General features: G+C 49.4%; 1 protein-coding gene across 5 annotated transcripts in view; it reads left to right on the top strand.

Moving 5' to 3' along the window:
• Positions 1 to 12,530, top strand: part of ptgr2 (prostaglandin reductase 2) — a 96,456-nt gene that overhangs the window by 53,522 nt on the left and 30,404 nt on the right. For 3 of the 5 annotated variants that reach the window (XM_038782190.1, XM_038782218.1, XM_038782199.1), the window contains 3 exons: positions 966 to 1,136; positions 7,833 to 8,042; positions 10,209 to 10,330. In XM_038782190.1, the coding sequence (XP_038638118.1) occupies positions 966 to 1,136; positions 7,833 to 8,042; positions 10,209 to 10,330 (503 nt within the window). The remainder of the gene's footprint in view (positions 1 to 965; positions 1,137 to 7,832; positions 8,043 to 10,208; positions 10,331 to 12,530) is intronic. The other 2 variants (XM_038782207.1, XM_038782227.1) reach the window with 2 other exon arrangements.

The following is a 12,530-nucleotide window of genomic DNA, read 5'->3' as shown; positions in this document are numbered from 1 at the left end:
TGGGGGGGTGAGAGAGCTCACTCACCCCCCCCCAGACTGCTCACCACTCCCCCCCCACACTGCTCACCCCCACACTGCTCACCCCCCACACTGCTCACTCACTCCCCCCCCCACACTGCTCACCACCCACACTGCTCACCCCCCCCACACTGCTCACTCACTCCCCCCCCACACTGCTCACCCCCCACACTGCTCACTCACACCCCCCCACACACTGCTCACTCACTCCCCCCCCCCCACACTGCTCACCCCCCACACTGCTCACTCACACCCCCCCACACACTGCTCACTCACTCCCCCCCACACTGCTCACTGACCCCCCCACACTGCTCACACCCCCCCCCCACACTGCTCACTCACTCCCCCCCACACTGCTCACCCCCCCACACTGCTCACTCACTCCCCCCCACACTGCTCACTGACCCCCCCCACACTGCTCACCCCCCCCCCCCCACACTGCTCACTCACCCCCCCCACACTGCTCACCCCCCACACTGCTCAGCCCCCACACTGCTCACTCGCCCCCCCCCACACTGCTCACCACCCACACTGCTCACCCCCCAGACTGCTCACTCACTCCCCCCCCACACTGCTCACCACCCACACTGCTCCCCCCCCACCACTGCTCACTCCCCCCCACACTGCTCACCCCCTCCCCCCAACACTGCTCGCTCACCCCCCCCCCCCCTCCCCCACATGGCTCATCACCTCCCACACTGCGCATGTGGAGTTTGTGCCTTCTCCCCATCTCTGCTTGTGTCTGACCCCCACAAACTCTAAGATGTGCAGGGTAGGTGGATTGGCTATGCTAAATTGCCTTTTAATAGGATAAAAATAATTGGGTTTTCAAAAAAAAATTTTTAAATGACAAGTGCATCGTTAGTAGAGTGAAACCAGTATTGCGGTTCAGGTTAAAATTTCTCGCTCCATTTTTCATTACCCAAGGCCATTTGTCCATCTTACAGCTCGACCCTCAGCTTGTTGACGGACACCTCTCCTATTTCCTCGGTGCTGTGGGAATGCCCGGCCTAACCTCATTGCTGGGTGTGAGAGAAAAGGGGCATGTGACACCAGGAGCCAATCAAACAATGGTCGTCAGCGGTGCAGCAGGAGCTTGTGGGATGTTGGCTGGTCAGGTAAGTGGACGACTTCTTCACAAGCAATATAAAGGATCCTGGTACTAGTTCCTTCATCTCCTCTTTGGTATTGTGACCGTCTGTAGTGATCTTCTCCTCTGAAGCATTGGCACCTTTATCAACAGCAACATGGAAGAAAGTTCCACCATGCAGTCAGAAGATGAATGATCTGTGTCTTAACTTCATTTACCCAGCTGGCACCATAACACAAATACCTTTTCCTTAATAAAATCAATTAAGCTCAGTTATGAAATTATCACTTTACTCCAGCATTCATGACTTTTCCACGGACATCTCACACTGTTTTGTGAAGATCTCTTCACTCTCACACCTTTTTGTGAGGATCTCCTTCACTCTCTCACTGTTTTGTGAAGATCTCCTTCACTCCCTCACCGTTTTGTGAAGATCTCCTTCACTCTGTTTTGTGACGATCTCCTTCACTCTCTCACCATTTTGTGAAGATCTCCTTCACTCTCTCACTGTTTTGTGACGATCTCCTTCACTCTCTCACTGTTTTGTGAAGATCTCCTTCACTCTCACTGTTTTATGATATGGGTGGATTTTTCAATCAGTAACACTGAATTTTTATGGTGCAGAAGAACACTTTCCGGCCTGTTGTGTGTGCCGCTTCTCTTAATGAGCATTATGCCATCTTGTGCCTTTTCCCCTGTAACCTTCCACATTATTTCTATTCAAATAATTAATCCTCTGCACATAGTTACAACAGTTCCTGGGAACTCTGACAGATATCCACATATTTCACACTGTACCTTCAGCATCTCGCACTTTGCTGATTGCTCTCAAGGCTTGCAATTTGCTTGAAATTTTGTGTCTCTTTTCTAAATTAGAGTGCCCAATGCCTTGAGGCTGCAGTGCTAACCACTGCATCACTGTGCCACCCTACTTGCAGCCTGCTTAAAGGTGAACATTACTGGACTTTTCCTCTGTCCTCTCATGGAGAATGGTCACAGCTGTTTTTATCTCTTCTTCCCTCACAGGCTGGTGGCACAATTTATACCTGTGCGCAAATGCCCACCAATGTTCAATACTGGTGGAGGGTGTGCTAGAATGACATGACAATGTCCCTTCAGGTCGTTCGTCTTCCCTCACAGGTACATCATCTTCTGTTTGACCTGTAAGAGAGGCAAGGGGCCTGATTCAACTAAATGCGAACAAAGTCCCTGACACTCGCAGCGCCGAGAAACACAGGACTCACGTTGTATAAGGGGCCTCAGTGGGGAACCCGAGGTCAAGGCAGGACATAGCCCCGTTTTGTACACCGGGGAGCTCTGCTCGGCGGAACTCCCCAGTGTAGCGAGAGATTGAGACAGCATATTTACATGGCATCTCGATCTGCAAGGCCCCCAAAACAATCCCCGATACACCCACCCCCAGCCTGAATGCACCATGGGAGGGATCATAGGCCCTCACCCAACACCCATGCAGGGCGCGCCCGGCCAGATCGTGTGCACACAAAAATGCCAGCATGACAGTGCCAACCTGGCACTGTCCATGCCAGCTGGTAATGACACCTGGGCACCTTGGCAGCACCAGGCTGTCACCCAGTTGGCACTGCCAAGGTGCACAGGTGGCACCAGAAGTGCTAGGGCACCACCCTGCCCAAAAGGAATGCAGCTGGTGGCCTCCGATCCCCTCTGGGAGACCCCCACGAGTCTGATCCCCATTTGTATGGACCAGTTCTGAACGGCGCTCACCCGAGGTCTCTTAGGCGTAGGAGTTGAATACCAAAGCCTCGGGAATCTGGACATTGGAGTGAGATTAGCTGTCTCACTCTAATATGCAGATTTGGCAAAAAGTGATCCTTCCCATAATTGGCGGGATTTACATTACAAAATCTCGTGAGATTGCGTTAGATCTCACTAAGCATTGCGAGCCGGGTAGACCCCGGCTTTTATCGACCACGCTGCACCGCGATGTGCTGCTTCTCAGGCGCAGCATGGCCGTTGGATCGCGCCCAAGAGTGGTGACGCGTTCTCCCAACTCTTCCTGCCTGTCCATTATCTGGAGCACCATCCGGTCATCACTGGCTGTTGCTCATTCTCCCTGTGTCTGTGTGGATCTCACCCCTACAAAACTGTGCACGGTAGGTGGATTGGCCAACGCTAAATTGTCCCTAAATGGAAAATAAAATTGGGTACTCTAAATTTATTATTAAAAAAATCACTGCCTGTTGGTGCCCCATTGGTAGTGTATATCATAAGGTTCAATGGACCCTGCCATGTTGTTACTCGCTCTCCGTGACCACCACATCCTCTTTACTACATAGAACATAGAACGATACAGCGCAGTACAGGCCCTTCGGCCCACGATGTTGCACCGACATGGGAAGTCAAAAACTAAAGGCCATTTAACCTACACTATGCCATTATCATCCATATGCTTATCCAATAAACTTTTAAATGCCCTCAATGTTGGCGAGTTCACTACTCTCAGTGACATGCTGCCCTGCTGAAAGTCCTTCGAGTTCCATGCCTCCTCAGCAATGGAAACGATGCTCCAGCCTGTCTCCGTTCCCTAGCATTGTGAATCTGCCTCTCCTGCAAACACATGCATTGTCACTGGTCTTCGTACCAGTTTGCAGGTCCATCATTGTGCCACTGCTGCTCAGAGACCTTTAGCATTGCTAATGCAGCGGTTTGTGCTAACTGACCGGCATCTTTGCTGTGAGGCCACTGAACACTCACTATTCACACTGGTGGCTGCTCATGTCCAATGTCTGTATCATCACCCTATCGTCATGTTTCATTGCTGCCTTTTGTGCCATATAGGGCTGCAAACTTAGCAGATCTCACCAGATCACTGAGCCGTGTGCAAGTACTGCAACTATTCCCGTGCGACCACACTGTGACTGCTGATCTTGTCTGCAAACTCAATCAAAACGATCTTGTTGAGACTTACCACTATCTTCCTCCTATCGAGTAGGAAAAGCGGCTGCTGACTTCCCCTTGCCATCTGAAGGGGCGCTTCCAGGGAGGTATCATTAAGCTGGGGCACCACTCTGCCTCTCACTGCAGTCGCTGTATTTAATCCTTTGCTTCCTCTTCCTCCAGATGCCTCTTTTGGAGATACCTTTAATCCAAGCGCAGCCAGTCATTGACCTGCTCCCGGACGTGCCAACCACCCATTGCACACAAACAACAAAATGCGTTTGTGCTCAGCCTCCTGCCCAAGTGGTCTGGGAACTGACACCAGTAAATCTTCCTGATGGTAAAATTCAGGATGTAGCATCTCACAGCACATATGGAGGACTTTAACACATCTTACAATATAGCTATCCAATTAGTCCTATTCGCCTGCTCTTTCCCCTGGTCCCATGAATATTTTCATTTCAATTTTATATTCCCATTCACTGACTCAGCCGTCATTATATTGCTTTTTAAAATTCTGTTCCTGGGATGCTGTCAAGGCCCCAGTTGTCCATCCAATAGGCTTTGAGTCATCCTCTAGCGGATCATGAGTGAGGCTGTTCGGTTGGAACAAAAACAGAAAATGCTAGTTAAACTCAGAAGGTCGAGCAGAATCTGTGGAGAGAGAAACAGAGATAATGTTTTGAGTCCCTGTGACTCTTTATACAGACAGAGAATTGTGGGGATAAAACCGACGCAGATACGGGGAGAATGTGCAAACTCCACAGAGACAGTGTCTCAGGGTTCCAGTCCCAAATGCTGCCTCCACTGGCCCTACACCCTTAAGGCCGACACCACCATTGGGCTCCCAGTTCATTGTCCCTCATGAACTCCATCGCCTCCTCTGGCGTGTCAAAATAGCACTCACGTTTCTGGAACGTCAACAAGAACGGGCTGGGTATAGCACCCCAAACTTCACTCCCTTCTTAAAGAGGGCAGCCTTGACCCTGTTAAACTCCCTGCGCCCAGGTCCTGGTACACCCGCAACTTGTTCCCCTCCCAGGTGCACTTCTTTGTCTGCCTCGTCCACCGAAGAATCTTCTTGTCTAGGAAACGGTGCAGCCGCACCACCATCGCCCTTGGCGGCTCGCCTGCTTGTGGCCTCTGCATCAAAGCCCTCTGCACTCGGTCGACCTCCAGGGGCCGGTCAAAGGCCCCCTCCCCCATCAGCTGCTCCAACATTTTTTGCCACCTACATGCCTGCTTTCGTACCTTCGATGTCTTCGGGCATTCCCATGATCCTCAGATTTTGTCTGCTGGAGCGATTCTCCAGATCCTCCACCTTCTCCTTTAGCCTCTTTTTGGACTCCCGCATCACCCCCACCTCGGCCACCAACGAGGCCAACTGCTCCTCATATTCCCCCATCACCTCCTCCACTTTCTTGATCGCCCGACACTGGGACTCCAGCCTCTGCGCCACTCTCTCAATCCCCGACTTAATCAGTTCACCACTTTGGCCAGGTCTTCCAGGGCCTACATCTTCTGCTGACAGAAATTTGCATTTAGGAACTCCATTAGCTGCTGCGTTGACCACTGGGCGGGCAGGGCAGCTCCCTTGGCCTCTGCAATCTTATCCTGTGGCGCATCACAAAGACTCTCATTAACCAGCAGCTCTTCTCGCCCCACTCCTAGTTTGTAGATCCATCCACCAGCCACACCAGGGGAGTAAAACCATCCCCAGGCAATCCTGCATCTCTTGCCATCAAATACTTTGCCCTTCGGGCAGGGAAAAGAGCAGAATATACTGCCTTGAGCAGGAGCCACCAAAATGTCCGACCGCTCACTCCATGGCCACCACCGAACGTCTCCCTGTTCCTATTAAACTCCTCATGCTCCTCACTCACCTTTCCCATCTTTGCACAAAAGTTCGGATCTGCCAGCAGTCCCACATCCAACCTCCACACTGCTCTCTATACTGGTCACCTCTCCAGGTCCACATCCACCCAATGTGGAGCATGGTCCGAGATAACAATCGCCGAGTATTCCCCCCCCAAACCAACAATGCTTTCCCCATTATAGAAGAGTCGATCCTTGAATGCACATTGTGTACTGGCAAAATCAACGAATATTCCCTGTCTCACAGATGCAGAAACCTTCACACACACCCCCCCCTACATCTTCTCCAGAAATGCAGCCAACACCTTTGCCGCTGCCGCCCCTCCCCACTCCCCCTCTCCCGAGGGGATCAGTCAACGTGGTTTAGATCTAACCACCTTCAGATTCAGCAATGTATTCAAGTTCCCCCCAGTATTAACTGATGAGTATCCAAATTCGGTATGGCAGCTAACATCTTCATACACCCTAAGTCATCACGATTTGGTGTGTAAACAGTAACCTACACCACTAACCTCCCCACCAAAGAACCCATTACTATAACGTACCTGCCCCCCTAGTCAGCCACCACCTTCTCCATCTGAAACCTCACTGTCTTACCACCAATATCACTACCCACCCCCTGCCCAGGCCCTACTATCAAAGCCCGAGTGAAACACCTGACTCACCCAGCCTTCTGAAGCCTCACCTGGTCCTTCACCCTCAAATGGCTCATAGAGGGAGGGGTCCTCCTCCTCCCCCAACAACCCAGAGAACATCTCCGCAAAGTACTCTGTCAGCTTCCAGCCCTTCAACCCCTCGGGCAAACCCATGATCCTCAGGTTCTGCCTTCATGGCATGTTCCCCTGCCCTTTGTTGCTCTCCACCACCTTCCGCAGCTCCTCACCCCTCAAGGTGAACTGGTCGCTGTGCTGCGACAATGCCTCCTCCACCCCCTTAGCGCCTCTCCCTGCTCCCACACCGCCGTCGACATCTTTCCCAAGGCTTCCTTTATCAGGGCAAGTGATTCATCCACCAAACTCCTTGAGCGAGGCCCCCTTTTTATTCCTATCAAAATGTTTGGCGAACTGCTGCTCAAACCAAACCGCCATCAATTTGACCAACGTGTCCACTGTAATGGGCACAGCCCCACCCGGTGAGCTTGCACTCGCCATCTTTCCTCCCACACCACATCCCACCCAACTAGAGTTTGCCAGCGGACCATTGCTCGCACTCTTTCTTCCCGGATTCTTCTTCTGGGATTTCAATATTGTTTGGTTGCCGCAACTTGTCCATCAATCAATTATATAAAATTTTCCCCAAAATCTGTGTGGGAATGTGGGGTTGAGGTTACAATCAGAATGGCAGAGCAAGCTCGATAGGCCGAGTGGCTTACTCTTGCTCCTAACTCATATGTTTGTATAGAAATGAAAATGTTAGTATTTGTCTCACAGTGACACAGATGTATATTTGGAACGTCATATGTGTGCGATGGGATTTTGCAATTGGATCCTGCGTTTGGGAATCTTGATTTTCTTTTGATATCCAAGTGCATTCGAAAGCAGCAGGCCAGAAGGGCAGCACGGTAGCATGGTGGTTAGCATAAATGCTTCACAGCTCCAGGGTCCCAGGTTCGATTCCTGACTGGGTCACTATCTGTGGAGTCTGCACGTTCTCCCCGTGTGTGCGTGGGTTTCCTCCGGGTGCTCCGGTTTCCTCCCACAGTCCAAAGATGTGCGGGTTAGGTGGATTGGCCATGCTAAATTGCCCTTTGTGTCCTAATAAGAAGTAAGGTTAAGGGGGGGGGTTGTTGGGTTACGGGTATAGGGTGGATACGTGGGTTTGAGCAGGGTGATCATTGCTCGGCACAACATTGAGGGCCGAAGGGCCTGTTCTGTGCTGTACTGTTCTAGGTTCTAAGTTGGTAAAAGGTTTAACATCGTGACTGTATTCCCAGATTGGACGTCTCGAAGGATGCTCAAGAGTAGTTGGGATCTGTGGAACAGAGGAGAAGTGTCAGGTTTTGGTCTGCGAGATGGGTTTTGATGCAGCCATCAACTATAAACAGGATAACATTGTGGAGAAGCTGCGGGAATACTGTCCCGCTGGAGTGGACGCCTACTTTGACAACGTTGGCGGGGATACCAGCAACACTGTCATAGGCCAGGTAAGGATTTTGAAGATTGAGGGAATGCAGTGAGGAACAGGCAATAACTTAAGGTTTTTTCCTCAATCACTACACCCAATCTTTATTTCTCCTTCTCCAGTTATGGATATCAGATTACTTTCCCTTCTTTGCTGCCAACCAAATCATCCAAGACCTCTTCCTTCCAGGGTATATTGGTTTGCTGCTGCTGGTTGAGAAGCCGGCCATGCCAGTGGGCTCATGTACCTCTTGAAAAACTGTGACAGCAGCAACTCAACAGATCATGATTCATGTGTAAACATGAAGCATTGAAGCATGATTGAACCATCTGAACTCTTTTTAAAATCTTTTTTTAAATTTAGAGTACCCAATTCTTTTTATCCAATTAAGGGGCAATTTAGCGTGGCCAATCCACCTACCCTGCACATCTTTTTGGGTTGTGGGGGTGAGACCCACGCAGACACGGGGAGAATGTGCGAACTCCACAAGGTCAGTGACCTGGGGCCGAGATCGAACCCGGGTCCTCGGTGCTGTGTGGCAGCAGTGCTAACCACTGCGTCACCCTCCTCCCCCTAAATTATCTGAACTCTATACCATCTCCTCGCTGCTTTTTCCCCATTCACACGTGAGAAGGTAGCTCAGTTATTATTCCCAGCAGGCAGCGGAGGTGGTCAGGGGTCGGAACGTTTACTGATCTGTAAACTAACACACACACAGACTCGGCTCTGTGGAGGCAATGCTAATTTGTGCAGCTCCTCAGCGTCTAGACAACGTCTCTTCCCATTGCTAGTCTTTATAGACACCTGATTGTGATTGAACTGTACGCCATGTTGAACGCGTGTAGGCCATTCAGCCCCTCTGCCTTGTTGACCATCCCTAAATGCCCAAGGGCATTTCAAAGTCAACCACATCGCTGTGGGCCTGGTGTCACATGGAGGTCAGACCCAGATAAGGACAACATTAAATCAAGTTAAGAACCTGATGGATTTTTACAACAATCGAAAACCCCACCAGTTGCCACTACTTGATATGGTGAAACATCTGAAAATGAAATGAAAATGAAAATGGCTTATTGTCACGAGTAGGCTTCAATGAAGTTACTGTGAAAAGCCCCTAGTCGCCACATTCCGGCGCCTGTCCGGGGAGGCTGGTACGGGCATTTCAGAGAGTGTTACCCAAAATTGACACTGAATCACTAGGAGAGACACTAGAGCGAACATCTCATATCTTCCTCAATCTCTCCAGATTTCCACTATCCTTTGGAGAAAGTACTTCCTGATTTCAGACCAAAACTGCCCAGTTCTTAAGTTTAAGACAGTACGCCCATGTTCTGGATTCTCCCCCGAAGAAATAGCTTCTCTTTAAAAGGATTTGATAGGGTAAATAGAAATCTTGATGATATCTTGCCCCGACCATCTAAAGTCAAGGGAATACAAAACAGGTTCTCACAATTTAACCCTTTCAGTCTCATTTTCATTCTGTAAGTTTAACATTGGGGCAGAATGAGGCCATTTAACCCCTCAAGCCTGTTCTGCCAATCGATTAGATTATGGCTGATCTGCCATTTATCCACCGTAATGGGGCAGCACGGTAGCACAAGTGAATAGCACTGTGGCTTCACAGCTCCAGTGTCCCAGGTTCGATTCCCCGCTGGATCACTGTCTGTGCGGAGTCTGCATGTTCTCCCCGTGTCTGCGTGGGTTTTCTCCAGGTGCTCCGGTTTCCTCCCACAGTCCAAAGATGTGCAGGCTAGGTGGTTTGGCCATGATAAATTGCCCTTAGTGTCCTAAAAAGTTTAGGAGGGGTAATTATTGGGTTACGGGGATAGGGTGGAAGTGAGGGCTTAAGTGGGTCAGTGCAGATTCGATGGGCCGAATGGCCTCCTTCTGCACTGTATGTTCTATGTTTCTATGTTAATGTGCCCCATGCTATTAATACCTTTGGTTAACAAAAATAATGCCCTGTAAATTGCCCGTAGTGTCCTAAAAAGTAAGGTTGGGGGGGGGGGGTTGTTGGGTTACGGGTTATACGGTGGATACGTGGGTTTGAGTAGGGTGATCATTGCTCGGCACAACACCGAGGGCTGAAGGGCCTGTTCTGTGCTGTACTGTTCTATGTTCTATGTTCTAAATATATTACTGTTTCGAAGTTGGCTGATTATTACCATGTATAATCTCTTAAACCCAGATGAATCAGAACAGTCACATCATTCTTTGTGGCCAGATCTCCCAGTACAATAAAGATGTGCCTTATCCTCCTCCGCTACCTCCTGACACAGAAGCTATCCTCAAGGAGAGAAATATCACAAGGTAAGCAGACCACTCCTGCTGTAAATCGAGTGGGTGTGAGTGCTTGTTTTCACATCTTCCTGTTCTCCGCTTGGAGAGCAGAGTTCAGTAGTGGGAGGATTCCCATTAACAGATCACAACGTGAATCCACCATCCTTGGATGGAACCATGTTTCTATCAATGCATGTCAAGGGTTACACTAATCTATATATTAGCCCATGGAAAGGGTTAGTCTGATCTTTATATGAGTCCATGGAAAGGGTTAGTCTGATCTTTATATGAGCCCATGGCAAGAGTTAGTCTGATCATTATATTAGCAAGAGTTTGTCTGATCTCTACATTAGGATTCTTGGAAGTGTGGAGGAACAGAGGGATCTTGGGGTCCACGTACATAGATCCCTTAAAGTTGCCACCCAGTTTGATAGGATTGTTAAGAAGGCGTATGGTGTGTTAGCTTTCATTAACAGGGGGATTGCATTTAAGAGCCGCAAGGCTTTGCTGCAGCTTTATAAAATCCTAGTTCGACCACACTTGGAATATTGTTTCCAGTTCTGGTCGCCTCATTATAGGAAGGATGTGGATGCTTTGGTGAGGGTGCAGAGGAGATTTACCAGGACGCTGCCTGGACTGGGGGGCATGTATTATGAAGAAAGGTTGAGGGAGCTAGGGCTTTTCTCACTGGAGCAAAGAAGGAAGAGAGGTGACTTGATAGAGGTGTACAAGGTGATGAGAGGCATGGATAGAGTGGATAGCCAGAGACTTTTCCCCAGGGTGGAAATGGCTGTCACAAGGGGGCATAATTTTAAGGTGATTGGAGGAAGGTATAGGGGACATGTCGGAGGTCGGTTCTTTACAGAGAGTGGTGGGTGTGTGGAATGCACTGCCAACGGAGGTGGTGGAGTCAAAGTCATTAGGGACATTTAAGCGACTCTTGGACAGGCACATGGACAGTAGTACATTGAAGGGGTGTAGGTTAGGTTGATCTTAGATTAGGATAAATGTTCGGCACAACATTGTGGGCCGAAGGGCCTGTACTGTTCTATGTTCTATTAGCCCATGGCAAGAGTTTTCTGATCTTTATATTAGCCCATGGCAAGAGTTAGTCTGATCTTTATATTAGCCCATGGCAAGGGTTAGTATGATCTTTATAGTAGCCCATAGCAAGAGTTAGTCTGATCTAATGGGAAGAATTCTGAACTTCCAATGTTCATTCAACATTGTCATGTTTGGGAGGCACTCACATACAGCAGATGCAAGTATTCCTCTGGATGTCAGCCTCCAAATAAACTCTAGAGCTCTGATCTCCACTCATCGGGACTGTCCGGATTGAGGTTCAAACCCTGAACCCTCTGACTCGAGGGAGAATGGCCAAGGGTAAGCCTAAACATGCTCCTCTTATCAAATGACTGAGCAGGCTCGAATTGCCGAATGGACTTAGTCCTGTTCCTAATTTGTATGCTTGGATGTTCATTCGCTATCGTCAGTCATAATTCAGTGGTTAACTCTCTGAGCTCTGTTTCAGAAGATTATGGGTTCAACTCCTAGAACAAAGAACAAAGAAAAATTACAGCACAGGAACTCAGGCCCTTTGGCCCTCCAAGCCTTCACCGATCCAGATCCTCTATCTAAAACTGTCGCCTATTTCTAAGGATCTGTATCCCTCTGCTCCCTGCCCATTCATGTATCTGTCTAGATACATCTTAAATGACGCTATCGTGCCCGCCTCTACCACCTCCACCGGCAATGTGTTCCAGACACCCACCACCCTCAGCGTAACAAACCTTCCACGCATATCTCCCTTAAACTTTTCCCCTCTCACCTTGAACTCATGAGCCCTAGTAATTGAGTCCCCCACTCTGGGGAAAAAGCTTCTTGCTATCCACCTTGTCTATACCTCTCATGATTTTGTAGACCTCAATGAGGTCCCCCCTCAACCTCCGTCTTTCCAATGAAAATAATCCTAATCTACTCAACCTCTCTTCATAGCTGGCGCCCTCCATACCAGGGAAGATCCTGGTGAACCTCCTCTGCATCCTCTCTAAAGCATCCACATCCTTCTGGTAATGTGGTGACCAGAACTGTACGCAGTATTCCAAATGTGGCCCAACCAAAGTCTTCTACAAATGTAACGTGACTGCCAACTCCTAGTCCAAGGAGTTGAGCACATATCAAAACTTACACTCCCAGTGCAGTACAGAGTGCAGCCACTGGTGTGGGATGT

Source organism: Scyliorhinus canicula, chromosome 2, assembly GCF_902713615.1.
Source record: "Scyliorhinus canicula chromosome 2, sScyCan1.1, whole genome shotgun sequence".
Taxonomy (NCBI): domain Eukaryota; kingdom Metazoa; phylum Chordata; class Chondrichthyes; order Carcharhiniformes; family Scyliorhinidae; genus Scyliorhinus; species Scyliorhinus canicula.
This window is presented reverse-complemented; position numbering and strand designations above follow the sequence as displayed.